We start from the raw sequence: 14,367 nt of genomic DNA on the forward strand, positions 1-14,367 counted from the left end.
ATACCTGCCAGAAGAGGAAAAAGCGGCTGTGAAGGTGCTGAAAGGATAGCTTTCCCTCTTTTCCTACGGAATAAATAATTGGATATTAAGAAACCTATTTCTTTTAGGTGAAAATTGGTTTTAAGCGATGAGTGGGAAGAGAGGATTAAAAGAAAACATTTGTATGCTAAGATTTGTTGGAGCAGATGCCTTAAGGATTTGAAGACTAGAATATATTGCAATAAGATTTTAAACAGATTTGGACTTTCTTTCTCTTGGATTGATATTGCCCCAGAAGGAGAAAGTGAGAATTCTGCCTTGGTTTGGACTGACTGATAACTTTGGGACTGTTTTATTTTTTTATTTTCTTTTGAATATTCTGGTTGTTGTAAGAAGAAAGAAGGGGAAAAGAAAAGAAAAGATTTATAATGGCTCTTTCTGTTGAGGAACTAAGAAAAGAATATGAACAAGCAAAAAAAATGGTAAAGATGGTGTGGAAGAAGCTTTCCTTTTCTTAGAAATGGCGCTTATTAATTATCAACAAACATTACAACAGATGAAGACAGCAGAGGAACAAGAAAGAAAGAAAGGAGCCATCTTTAATGAATCTCAGAACTTGATCCAGAAAGAAGGAAGAGAGAAAGAAAAGAAAAGAAGAGAAAAGAAGAAAATTAAAGGACTTAAGGACTTAAGATCTAAAAAAACATTTAAGAAAGGGAAAAATAAGGTGCAAAACCAATATGATGATAGTAAACAAAAGGGAAAAGGAATACGACAGAGAAGGGAAGCTGGCAAGGCAGAGGCTAGAAGAAGGGGGTAGAAAGGTTTGTTGGGAGAAGAAAGAAAGGGAAAAGGTGGAGAAAAGCTACAATGTCTTGAAATTAAATGGAAAAAGAAATTTTTTTGGATAATGGATAAAGTATAATTTTTTTAAAAAAAAAAAGATTTTGCAAGGTACATAAGATGAGATGGTAGTATTGTAATGATTTAAGAGTTGATAAGAGATTAAAATGTTAAAATGTTTAAAAATGATTGGCTTTAAAACTTAATAATAGGGAGGTTTAGAATATTGTTTTAATTAAAGAGTTTAATAAGACTATGGTATTGATGTTATTATAAAATTTTTATTATAGTATCTTTTTTTTAATATTTGGATTTATTGTCTAATTATGTACTTAATTATGTTGGATGTATTAGTTAGATAGAATGTACCAAGCAAAATCGGATTGGGTATTAGATATTATTTTAAAGATTAATTTGATTAACTTAGGGGAGATAGAAAGGCATCATACTCTGATTAATGATTTCAGGAGAAACTTATTTTCTTTTTTTTTTATAAGGAATGAGACAAAGGGATGATAAAAATGGACAAAAGATATAAATATAATGATTCAAATTAAGATGATTAATTAAGATAGAAGTAAGAAGTGTGAAATATGTGGGGAAGTTAATATAGAAGGCTTAGAATGGTAAATAAAATAAGTAATGATATGTAAGATGAGCATGAATATAATTGAAGTCCATGAAGAGAGAGACACCTGGGTCCAAGTTACTTTCCAAAAGATTTTTTTATGTTTTGTGTGTTGTGTGTATATGTCTTTTTGGGGGAGAATTAGTTAAAAATTGTAGAAATATAGATTGAGAATAATGGTAACTAAGTCAGAAAGAAACAGATGAAATAATAATAATGATATTGAATAAGAGTAAAGAGAAGTAAAGAGAAATTGAATAAGAGGTTTTGGTATGTTGTATGGAAATGGTTTAAAACAGAATTATAATTTATCTGACTTGTTAAATTGACAATGAAAAAAGGTTTAAACATGTAATGAATAATGACAATTTGTGTGTTTTAAAAATTAATAAAACTTGTTTAAAAAAAAAAAAATGAGGACACTGGTTGTTGGGGCAATATGCTGACTCTGTAAACCGCTAAGAGGGGGCTGTAAAGCACTGTGAAGCAGTATATAAGTTTAAATGCTATTACTATTGCTAATTAAATTAATATTAATTTAGCTTTTTCTTCTGGCCCGGTCCTTTTTAGTATAATTCCTAGTTGGTATATATCTGCACCCATACAATTGTAATTTTACTTTGGCACTTTTGTTTGGCTTTTTTCTCTCTCTCCTTCCTCTTCTTTCTTATGAATTGTCTTAAATTCTTGGGGAGGGAGGTAAAATTTATCTTAAATTTGTAGTTTTCTTCCTTTCATGTAAAGGTGAACATTCTTAATACAAAGCCTATTCAAAGCATTTATCTCTAGTTGTCCTAGAAAACTGGCTCAGCATTAAAAAAAATAAATCCTGTACAGTTTCTAATGTGTGCCCACATTGTAGGCTTCCACTGATGTAATCGTTTTTAAATTAAAAACCCTGGAAATTCTGTGGGAAAGGTCAGATAAGGAATTATCAGTAACTTTCCAAGATTCCTCCTGAGTAGCCATGACAGTCAGTGTACAATAAAAAAAATGAAGTTGATAATAGAGTTGAACTAAAACTTTGTAAAATTGCTAAATTCCTCCAGACTAGAATTCATTATTCCGTCTTTGAAACAGGAATAGAATATAGAAAAACAGAGTTGGAAGGGACCTTGGAAGGCTTCTAGTCTAATTCTAATTCTAGTTTAATTTTAAAAAAGTACAGGGTGACTGATACTTAACTATGGCTTTTTTGATTTTTTTCCTTTAAAGAAAAGTTTATAAAACACCAGACAAAAGAATAAAGCTATGTGTCATCCTTCCTGTCCAAATTACTTTAGAGATGATGCAAGTCCATGCAAGTGTAATTCCCAACACTCACAAAGGAAACACATTGAGCATCAACAACCAGAGCTGCCAAAAAAGCATAAACTTGGTTTTTTAAGGGTATCATGCCCTTGATGTAACCATGTCCACTATTACTTTAAGCATTCTTTCCTTTAAAATATTCTGATGATTACAATCACAATTTATCTTCAGTTAATGCAGTGTCAAGTTGGGAGGGCTATTTCCGATTAGGTCAAGCTAATAAATTATTTCAAGATTTTTTAATCTTTTTGTTTTCACTGAAATGGATGTCACATTACCTTTAATTTCTCTGTGACTATACATCTTTATAAACATTTCCCAGCGTGAAGAAAACAAACTACAATCACAGGGGTTGCAAAGACAATTTTGAACAAGTGCTAATACATTATAATCAAGATGAATTTCCCCCCCAAAAGAGTGTACCTATTAATCAATCATCAGTTGCATCAATAAAGAGAGTAATCATTCTGCAGTAATTGTAACATGTATAAACACAGTCATATAAAGGTAAAGAATGTCTTGTAAATACCTTTCCAAAATCACGAACATCAAACAAGTCAAATGCTTCAAAGAGTTCACTCTTCTTCATTCCAAATATTTCACAGCAGGCAGAAAGGAATGTTCTTATGTTCTTCAAGCACAGAAACTAAAGAGGGGAAAAGATAATACTTTTAGTCAACTATCTAATTATCAGCAAGGATATTCAATTTCATTCAAAGGTATGTACCTCTCAGGGACTTTCCTCGATTATTATAATTTCCTAGGACCTTTATAAAAAGCTACACCATGAAACCTTTGCAGAGGAAGGTCAGAGAAGATAACAGAATGGTTGACATTTTCTTTAACTAATTGATCCTCCAATATGTGGAAAACTGCATTTCAAAAAGGATTCATTCACTGGAAGTCTACTGCTCAAGAAAAAAGAAATTCCAACTTCCCTGGGTTTATGCTACTGGTTTCATGATTCTTTAAATCCTCATAGTTCTGGTGGATTATAGCACTGGAGAAGTTTTTCCAAATTGGGAGTTTCATATTTAAAATCTTCATTCAGATCAATACTCTAATTAATTAATTTCCATCGAAGCATGGTAAGAGTTTTAATCCAACACAGGAAATGCGCACAGGGAAAGCTGCCCCAAAGTATATATTACAGTTTCCTAAGTCAACTAGCAAAGAACTAGGAAGAGCTCTTTTATCTTGGTATACTACAAAGCAGAGTAAAGACTTAGAGAGAGAGCATTAATGGTGCTTGTCTGGCTGCTTTGGTCAAAATGAAATTTCAATCCATACAATAAAAACTTAATACAGGAAGTCCTTGATTTACGATCACAATTGACACCAGAATTTCCATTAAGCAAAACAGTTGTTAAGTGAGTTGCAGTTAAAATTGTGAGCTTTTTTTTGGCAATGGTTGTTAAGCAAATCATTACAGTTGTTATGTGATTCACTGTGAATCAGGTGGTCATGAACTGAATTGAGCTTCCCCCATTGATTTTATTTTCTGGAAGATGGCTGGGAAGATCAGAAATAGTGATCACATGACCCCAGGATGCTGCAACCATCATAAATACATGCCAATCACCAAGCACCTGAATTTGGATGTGACTGTCAGGATGCTGTAATGATTGCAGGAGAGGACCAGTTGAAAGTTACTGTTTTCAACTATATACTTCATTAAACTTATGATTGTAAGTGAAGAACTACTTTATACCTAAGTTGTTTTGACCCCTGACTCTTCCTGATTTTACATAGTAAAATTACTTTTTCTGCCTTTGAAAGTTGCCATTAATAGCAAGTATCCAACTTCCGAGCAATAGAAGTGCACAGTAATTAATTAACTAAATTTTAATTGTAGTTATAGTTGTCTTTTTAAATTACCCTAAATGTTAACTCGGTAAATGAGGTTGCACAATTTGTTAATAATATAACTAATTAACACTAGGGAGCAAATGTAACCAAAATGTTTTATTGGAAGAAAACCAGAATCTACGGTATACACAGTATACTTTTACAGTACTTAAAATTTAAAAAGCCACAAATGCTTATGGCAAGAGCAGAATGAAAAGTAACTACACCCCCACAACAGAATGCAAGTACTGGTAAAAATGAAAACTAGTAAACACAGAAAGGAAATAATTAGCATTTTAACAATATTCCCTGCTTTGCATCTCAAAAAATGAGATGTAAGACAACTGATTTGATTCGAGAAAATCTGCTGATCCTAATATTTCCATTTCAACTGCTAAAAAGCAACTTAAATGCAACCTGTTTTTTAGACTGCAATAACACTATTAAGTCAGCCTTTTCAGTTTCCTCTTCCTTCTTTCCCCCCCTTGAACTAGAATAGATTGTAAGCCATTTGCTTTCAAGACTGAAGAAGATACTGCTCTTGCAGAAGAATCTGCTTCTACATCTACCCTCACATATATGCGAGTTAGGGCATCAATTATCAAGGTAGGGCAAAGGCAAAAACAGTATTGTTTATTTCTTTCTGCCCAACACATCAAAAGTGCCACTGGCTTAATCTAAGGGCCAAACTCTCTAGAATGGTGCTGCTTTGATCTGTTTTCAAAATAGTTGCTTTTGAAATACTCTCTGGATAGTGTTCCCTAAATTAGGGACCGCTGGAGAGAAGGCCGGTCACTTGCCCTGCAACCCATGAACATCACAAGAAGGACAATGGGAAAAGGGGTCAAGGGAGGGTGGTTCAGTTTTAGCAAGGCATTGCCTGATATATGTATTTGAAATTGTAAGCTGCCCAGAGTTCGTTGATGGAGATGTGTGGGCATGGAAAATGAATGAATGAATGAATGAATGATCCAATGCTGAACTGTAAATGGCTTTAAAAGTGATAACCATGAGTTTGAATTGAGCCCAGAAGTCTACCAGCAATCAATTCAGTAATTTCAGAATAGGTGTTATTCCCATTAGGAGTCCAGTTGTCCTGTTTTGTATCAATTAAGTTTTGGATTGTCTTCAAAGGCAGCTTGATCTAAAGAGCATTATAATAGTCTAGGCAGATGGTAGGGTAGGCATGGGTTACCAGGTCCAAAGCAGCTTGGTCCAAGTAAAATCATACCAGAACTGGGTGAAGACTTCCCCCAGCCACATCCTCCTGTTACATAAGCAGCAGCAGCAAGTTGAGAAGTACCTCCAAATCATGGATTTTGTGGAGAGATATCCTCATCCATTTTAGAAGCCAATCTTTTTTTGAAAGAGAGCAATGGTTCCCATCTGCTTCTTGTTTTGATAACAGATGGACTGATTTGGTATCAAGCTGTTTCCTTGTCACCTTGTGAGAACCTGTTCTCTCACAATTTTGTTCTAAAACTCACACATTTTGCGCTGAGGTACATGTTTTCAAACAGTCACCTTAAAGGGAATCTCTTCCACATCTGCAGTATCTGCACAATATACTATTGAATACACTCTAAGAATTCTGTAACATAGTCCAAGAAATGCATTCACTTTACAAGAACCTCGCAGGCCCTGAATAAAATATTCAGAGTATTATATATTGTGGGAGAAAAGTTAGAGAAACAGGGTACTTGTCGGGGGGGGGGGGGGGAGTGTATTTATACTATCTCAGATCTTATCTCAGATCTATCAGATCTCAGTTCTATCTCGGATCTTACATAGTATTTTTTAAAATCAAGTTATTGGGTTTTTTTTTAAATAAAAGATATATCCTATGCAGCTAAAAGACAAAATGACTATTGTAAGAAGCGAAGGACTAATATCCTCTGGGAGGGAGGGATGAAATCTAGAGGCAGAGGATTTCCTTATCAGTATCCTTGAGTGAAAAAGTTGTAAATTTATGTTTACAAATCAGTTACTCCCTTATGATTAGTAAGTGATGTTTAAGATAATCAGGATTGGAGAATTTTATAAACTGAGAAAGAGTTTTGTTTCTTTTCTATTTCACTTTTTCCATCCTGTTTACAAGGGAGAAATTACTATTTTTCAACAGCATAAAAATATCCACAAAGTTAATATGCATATGTTTTAGGTGATGTTACTCAAATTTAGTAATCTATGTATACTCACAGTTTTATAGTAGATAATAAATCAACATGTAATATGATACATCAGTGGTGAAATGGGGCTATGACATTGACTTGAGCTAGTCAGTGTATTTAAGAGCATTAAAACAACTATTTATCAGCACTTGCCAATCCTGTCTCCAATAGAAAATGAGACACATCTTTGGTTACAACACTCAAAAGTAATTCCTTTAAGTAACAAGGCCCTTGACAATAGGATGAAATCACTTCTATTGCTTGAAAGTGCACTTTGAGTGTTTGGTTTCAGATTTAATGACCCCACAGTCAACTCCTTTGTCTTTCAAACAGATTAAAAGATTATTTCTTAATAGTTAACCTAATCTAATTAATTGTCCAAATGTGGTATTAATGCTTCTATAGGAAAACAGACTTATAGTTTTCATTTTTCATCATTTGTAGGGGATCACAAAAACAATTTTACAGCACAAAACCATATAATGCTAAACATTTTTGAACTAATTACTTTTTACAAAAGGGAAACGTTGATAGAATGAGTAAATGTGACTATCTTGCCGATAGAAACCATGTTGCTTTTCAAACAAATAAACTTGTATGTTTAAAGAAGAAAAAGAAGAATAGGCTATATTGTTTCAGAGGGCATAAAAACTTGGCTGAGGCAGCAGATTTTGTAAAAATGTCAAAGCACATCTTAAAATGTATGCTATTTTATTATAAGTGAATCTACTTCACAATTCTAGAGGGACAACTACTCAATTGGTAGCAAACTATTTTTTAAATGAAATATTCCATTTCAGAGTAAAAGCATCAAACCTGACCTGACAGGTGTGGTGCACAAATAGCTATATATAAACAATCTATATATAAACAATTTAAAAATGTATTTTATTTATATAACTTTTCCAAATTACATTTGGATCCTGAAATGAGAGTGGAACTGTAGTGTAAAAAATAGACAATGCCAACTATTAAAATCTTTTTATATGCATCATTGGCTGAATGTTAGCAATTACCGGTAATTATTCCAAAATATTTAACCCACTATGTGTTGCCTCAGAATTTGTTTTAAAGTATTTTCCTTATATGCATAAATTGTACAACAGGCTACCTACAATGTCTTTAATGTATACTTGACAAACTAAATTCATAGAGATTGTCAGATGTCTATACACTTGGAAGCTCTAGTAATGCAATTTTGTAAAATAAATTTACAAAAAAGTTAAACATAGTGTAATTTAAACATTATAAACCTAATGCTGCTTTGAAATAGCCACTATTGCCTCACCTACTAAAAGGAATTTTTACATACCTTTATTCTTTCATGGTAGTGGGGAAAGATTTAAACATAGATTTCTTAAATTTGATAGCCCTTGTTCCCTAATCTAGTGTCCAAATCAATTGAATTTTTAACTTTCAGAATTTCTAGCAAATGATTTATAAGAAACCAAACTTGACAAAAAAAAATCAGACACTGATAGACTTTTCTGTTCTTCAAATAAATATTGACACATATGTGTATGTTTGATGTGTGATTATATTCCATTACTCTTTCCATTAATAAATTTCCTAAGCCATTCAGACCCCGATTTGTCTCTTTGAAAATGGCTAAATTCTACTTTATTGTTTGCAAAACTCATCATGTTGATAGTTTCATTTTTGTTTATATGGTGGAATTCATTCATGATCAGAATTCAGACATTTGGCAACTGGCCCATATTTATGACAGTTGCCTTGCCCCATTGTCATGTGATCACCTTCTGCAACCTTCTGACAAGCAAAGTTAATAGAGAAGCCAGATTCACTTAACCACAGTGTGACAAACATCTGCAGTGATTCACTTAACACATGTTGCAAGAAATGTTGTAAAATGGGGCAAAATTTGCTTAATAACTGTCTCACTTAGCAATGGAAATTTGAGCTCAATTGTGGTCATAAATCAATTGATACCTATAATAAATGTAAATTTCTCTGTGCGTGACACTCTGTTGCTAGCACTTTGCTGAACCTGTCTAGGATTCAAAAACTAAGCAGGGATGTGTCTAGTTAATACTTGGATAGGTAACCACCTGAATTAGGTAGGGCTCAATCTGGTTCATCAGATTCAGAACCTGGACAGCCTGACCAGATAGACACTTACCCTATGTTTCAGGAATTAATAAAAACAGGAAAATGAGGGGTTGCAGGCCGGGCCAGTTAACCAAGAGCTTGTTAGGCAAGGCAACACACTGCAAATTATAAAGGTAAAAAAATGTAAATCAAGCAGCCCACTTGAAAGCAAGAAGAATAAGTCAGCAAATTAGTCAAGCTGGCAGTCAGAGGTATTTTTAAAATGACATCTTTCTGACTTGCTCTTTGTGGGAAATAGCATTTTACCTTCTTTCTTGAATTTCTGTGCATTGTTTGGATTGCCTGGCTGAACTGCACACTGGAAATTAATTACTTCTGGATCTCCTTATCTCTTTGGGTTTGATAAGTAAACATTTGTGCCTATATTTTTCATACACAAGTGGGATTTCTAGCCCACAACTTGTTTTTGGTTTATTTTGTGTTGAAGATTTATAAATGCAATAAAGACCCTGAAGCAATCTGCCTGTGTATAACTGGCACCACAAAACACCAGGATTCTATACTAGGCTGAAATGTCAAAACCACCCAGGAGACAAACCTAGCAAACCATTTCTGTTGTGGTACTATGGAAGCCAAATGATGGTGTCCATGCAGTCACCAAGAAAGAAGCTTTATCTGAAGAGGTCTTTAAATCAAGATGCGCTACTTAGCACCCAAACCATTCATTCCATATTTATGCTTCTCCCTTTTAAGAAGAAGGATACTGCATACATAGATACAGGGGGTGATGGGAGGACAGCATATTATGAAATGCTTCCATGTGAAACATGTTATGGAAAATTAAACTAAATTCCAGCAATGCCATCCCATTCATTACCTGGTAGAAAAATGCAAATTTTTTTTTTTTTTTTTTTTAAACTGCTTTAAAATTAACATGAATATCCACCGGCATGATAAATGTTTTAGGATAAAAAGTAAGAATCATGAATAATAGAAAGTATCTTTGCAAAAACTGAGAATGTTTTTGTGTAGAAGGCATGCAGAAGACCATATATTTGATGGTTATTCAGTCTGGCATTCCACTGTGCAAGACTGACGTGGGAAATGTAAAGAGCCCATTACAGGAAGCAGAGAGTGAAAACTGCTAATTACGATACCAAAGAAGGAAAAGTTTTTAGCTGCCAAAAGGCATCTGGACTTCTGAGAGTCTCTTTTACACTGAAATTCAATGCAAGATGATAGAAAATGAAAGGAAAAGCAGTGACTGTTTCCTCCTTTTAAAACATGCAGATTTGAGAAGCAAATAGATAATTAAACATGGTTACATTGACACAATTTCTATGCTATCATACTCATGATGAAAGCTCTGTCATTATAATGGGATTTAATCTAGATATATTCCATTCTAAATCACTAGGTTCACTATTGAAAAATTTTTAGAACTTTGCAGGAATATTTCCTGACTATCCACCAGGGCTACAAGCATGCACCTATGGATACAGCTTAAGAATCTTGGCATGTACACTTAAAAACAGACTAGAAGCAGGCTAGGGATACACTGGCATGCAGTAACATACTGCAGACATGAATGGGGTAGGCCAGTTCCATAAAAGTAATAGGGCTTTGGGCACCTAAGCTTAGATGTTTTTAAAAAGATGTAAATAATAACAATAGAACATAATGTACACTATTCCTAGGCAGACAACCTAATAAAGAAAGTGCTTTGTAGGCTTTGGGTATGATTGCAATTGATCTTATTCCACAGTGTATTACACTTATTGGTGACACATGGCTCTGCCTTAGTGAGGCCAATTCACCTCACTCAGGTCCTTCAACAGAAGTGGTCTCTTTACATGTGCATATCACTCATGCACTCACTGGTTAGAAGTAACACACCACAGTTCTTTAGAGAAATGCTTTGAAGGGGCGATTCATTCAAAACTTTATCCATGCTAAGTATTCTTTCAAAAGTCTGCACAACATTAGTTGTTTACTGTACAACAGAAGTAAGAGCTGGAGGATCTGACTAATTCAGACCTGGATTTGGATCACCCTACTTGTGATAACTTTAATAAATTATGTAACAAACATGCAGTGTTGAAGAAGAAAGCCAAAAGTAGGATAGCAGGTTAATTAAAAATACTGACAAAAGTTAACCATTTTCCTCCATAGAAATCATTCCTTGCTTTTTTACAGTTTTCAACAACCAAATAAATTAAATTAGTTCTGCTCCGCCACCACAAGTAATTGTCATCATGTTCAATACCAATAGCTGAAAGCATTCTAATTGAACACATAAAAATGCTAATACACAATACTCCCAATGCTTCCTCATGAGGCCCCAAAGGAGAGACGAAAAGCAAATTTAAAAAAAGATTGTTAGAAGAATTGAATTATTGGTTTTCTAATCAACCTCCTTAAATTATACGCCAGTAAAAAAGAATCAAGCCAGACCAATACTTTTTAGACCATTACATTAAAAGCCTGGAGGTATATGGATGTTTTAAATTGATGCCAAAAACTCATAAAATTTGCTGTCAGCTATACCTAGACTAGGGGAAAAAAAATCCACCATTAGAGCACTGATATCAAAACTGCACTATTTTAGATCACCAGATAGTGAAATGCAGCATCTCAAGAATGATAGCTTATTTTTGTGCCACTAAGTTCTAAATATTTGATCAACAATAAATCTGACTCATGTAGAAAGGCAAGCTATTCAAAGCAAAATTAGTGAACAGGTCTGTTGCTTACTTTGTTTTGTCCTCTGTGAAAATAAATATTGCTTCCCAGATGTATGTCCTACCCTCCACCCTGATGTTATCAGATTTGGATTGCACAACACGACAACCACCACATGGCAACAAAATTGTAGTTTTCTGTTTGCTATCAAGTTAGGCTCCCAATATTTCTCTCAATTTTTGCAGCCCAGAACCCTGTAGTCCTACTTTCAGCTAATATAGCCTCTGGCTGGCAGAGAGAAATATAATGCAAATGTCAGCACCCTCCCATTCACAGCACCTGTGGCAGAGTAGAATAAATTACCAGGCAATGGGATTATAGGCTGAGCCATTCTTTTCACATATGCATACTTCTAACAGAGTTGCTCCTGGCCTACTCTGTTGTCTTAAGCCTTTTAACTGGAAATGCAAGAATTGAAACAGAACATCTAAAAATAAACAATAATAGAACAGATACAAGAAGGGTATTTGAGGAGGAAGAATGAAAAGAAAATTATCATTACCTTATTTAGATGTTCAGTGTTATAAATGATTTTCAGGTTAGTAAGGTTTCCTTAGGCTTGGTAACTTAATTCATAGTGAATTAACCTCAATTCATCAAATAAGTTACAATTGACTGAGATCATATATTAGGGTTATTCTATATGAGCATATGAATACTTAATGGCAGCAAAGAATTAAGATGATGTATTTTATCTCTTTGTTGCCATCTAGTGATCATTCAGAATTTTGCAATATATAATGATTTAGTCCATTCTGTAAATCAAGGCATTAACTTATTGGGTTGCTTTTTATTTAAAAAGTAACATCAGAAACTCTGAAGTCTTCAAAGGGAGGCCAGGGCACAAACTTACTAAATGCAAATAAATATTAGTATGGAATTATCATTAAAGAAATTCAAAGTGAAACTGACTACACTGAAATAAATTCAAAATAAACCTAGAACCTCCAATGCTTATCTGGAGCAGTTGGATTCTTATCACCTTGGCAGAGCTTTAATCAGTTTAAATCAGAGAGAAACAGCAAGGAAAAAAAAGAGAGAAAAGCCAACAAAAAGCAGAGACATCAGGATTGACTCAAACAGAGCTTAAAAATAGAATCTCCATTTGTTTGGCCTTCAGGTATCTTCTATAAAACATTTACTAAGTCACAGCTGACATATTGATTAGAATTCTCTGATGGTGTTGCTTTATAATTGAAATGTTTGGCTTTAGCACATTTTCCCAAAAAAATCTATGAAGTATACATGACTATGTTTGGGGCATCACAAGTTAGAAAAAATATGCCTCATCTACATCCATGAAATAGTTATTTTTTTCCACTTCCAAATCTACATACAGTCTCGGAATTCCCAGATAAACCACTCATCCCAATATTATCTGGGATTGACTCTTCTTAGCTTTTGAATAGGAAGATATTGCCACCTTCTAAACTCTGGGGGATTATGGGGGATGTGAACATTTGGCAAACCATTTGAAGTAGCAGGAAAAAAATTCTAGGATGAAGTTCATAAACTCAAATATGGCACTAATCTTTTAAAAGGAAGCAAAGCTACTATAGGTGCAGGTCACCTTTCAACATATATGCAGCCAAATTAAAGCTATTATCTATTGAAACAAAGATAACTACTTGGATTTCTAACCACTTTCCTTTCATTGTCCCAAATTTATTGTCCTAAACCAGGGGTCTTCAAACATGACAGCTTTAAGACTTGTGGACTTCAATTCCCAGAATTCCTCCTCCAGTCATGTTAGCTCAGGAATTCTGGGAGTTGAAGTCCACAAGTCTTAAACTTGCCAGTTTGAAGACTCTTGTCCTAAACCTTCTTTCCTACAGGTGCATGATAAATCAATCTCCAAAATTAAAAACTGATGTTGGTAATAAATATTTAGGAGCTTGCATATTTTACTTCCAGTCAGAAACATCTGTTAAGATCTGTTGGGGTTGGAATAGGAATTCTTAATAAAGCCAAGTGCTAGACAGATTTCATCTGTAAACTGTTTACAGAATCGGAAGTTAAGCTTCAATTGCTAAAGGATACAGAAGGTATTAAATATCTACATTTTAATACTTCATGACATTCTTTAAGGATTAGAGCCGGCCATCCTATACCTTGCTGATCCTCTTCCCCTACCCTTATACCAGCTGCCAATCCTTGCATCAAATGTACTAACAGATGAACAGCTGACATTGTGTCTTGCATCAGTTGGAAGTAAAGGAAGCAAAAAAGAAATTCCTTCTCTTGTGATTACTTGTGGTTATTTATGCAGCTCCAGCCTAAAAGCATCTGATTATTTTCGCATCTGAAAAAAAAAAAATCTCTTATGGCAAGTTAGATGACTCTCACTACCGCTCTGTGCTCAGAGATACATAGGCTAGCACTTGAAGTTTATATCAATATTTCTATTACAGTGCCTTCAAAACCTGCAGTTTGTTTCAATAACCATCCAAGTCGCATCCTCTATTTCATCTGTTCATTTTTCAAACTCATCTTTTGAAAGAAAGGCAAGTAGTTTGTGGGGTTTGCATCAATAAAGGTAGTACAACTAATACAACCCAGAGCTGTCCATCCCGAGTGGGAATACAGTAGTAATTCCCAGAATTAGTCAAATTGTTATTCTAATATATTTGGAGGATTCCAGATAGTGATCAGGGGAAGAAAATAGAACATTGGAAATTCAATGTTGTAAACTACTCAAAAACTTAAAACAGAAATATGGAATTGATCAGAAATGTTTAAATATATTGTCTAATGTTAACATATTAGAGTCCATGA

General features: G+C 34.1%; 1 protein-coding gene across 4 annotated transcripts in view; it reads right to left on the minus strand.

Moving 5' to 3' along the window:
* VAV3 (vav guanine nucleotide exchange factor 3) overlaps positions 1–14,367 on the minus strand; it is a 197,520-nt gene that overhangs the window by 148,837 nt on the left and 34,316 nt on the right. For all 4 annotated transcript variants that reach the window (XM_087960761.1, XM_087960759.1, XM_087960758.1 and 1 more), the window contains exon 2: positions 3,291–3,407. In XM_087960761.1, coding sequence (XP_087816887.1) covers positions 3,291–3,407 — 117 coding nt within the window. The remainder of the gene's footprint in view (positions 1–3,290; positions 3,408–14,367) is intronic.

This window comes from Notechis scutatus, chromosome 3, assembly GCF_049901735.1.
Source record: "Notechis scutatus isolate UNSWTSFEM ecotype Mainland chromosome 3, rNotScu1.2, whole genome shotgun sequence".
Lineage (NCBI taxonomy): Eukaryota > Metazoa > Chordata > Lepidosauria > Squamata > Elapidae > Notechis > Notechis scutatus.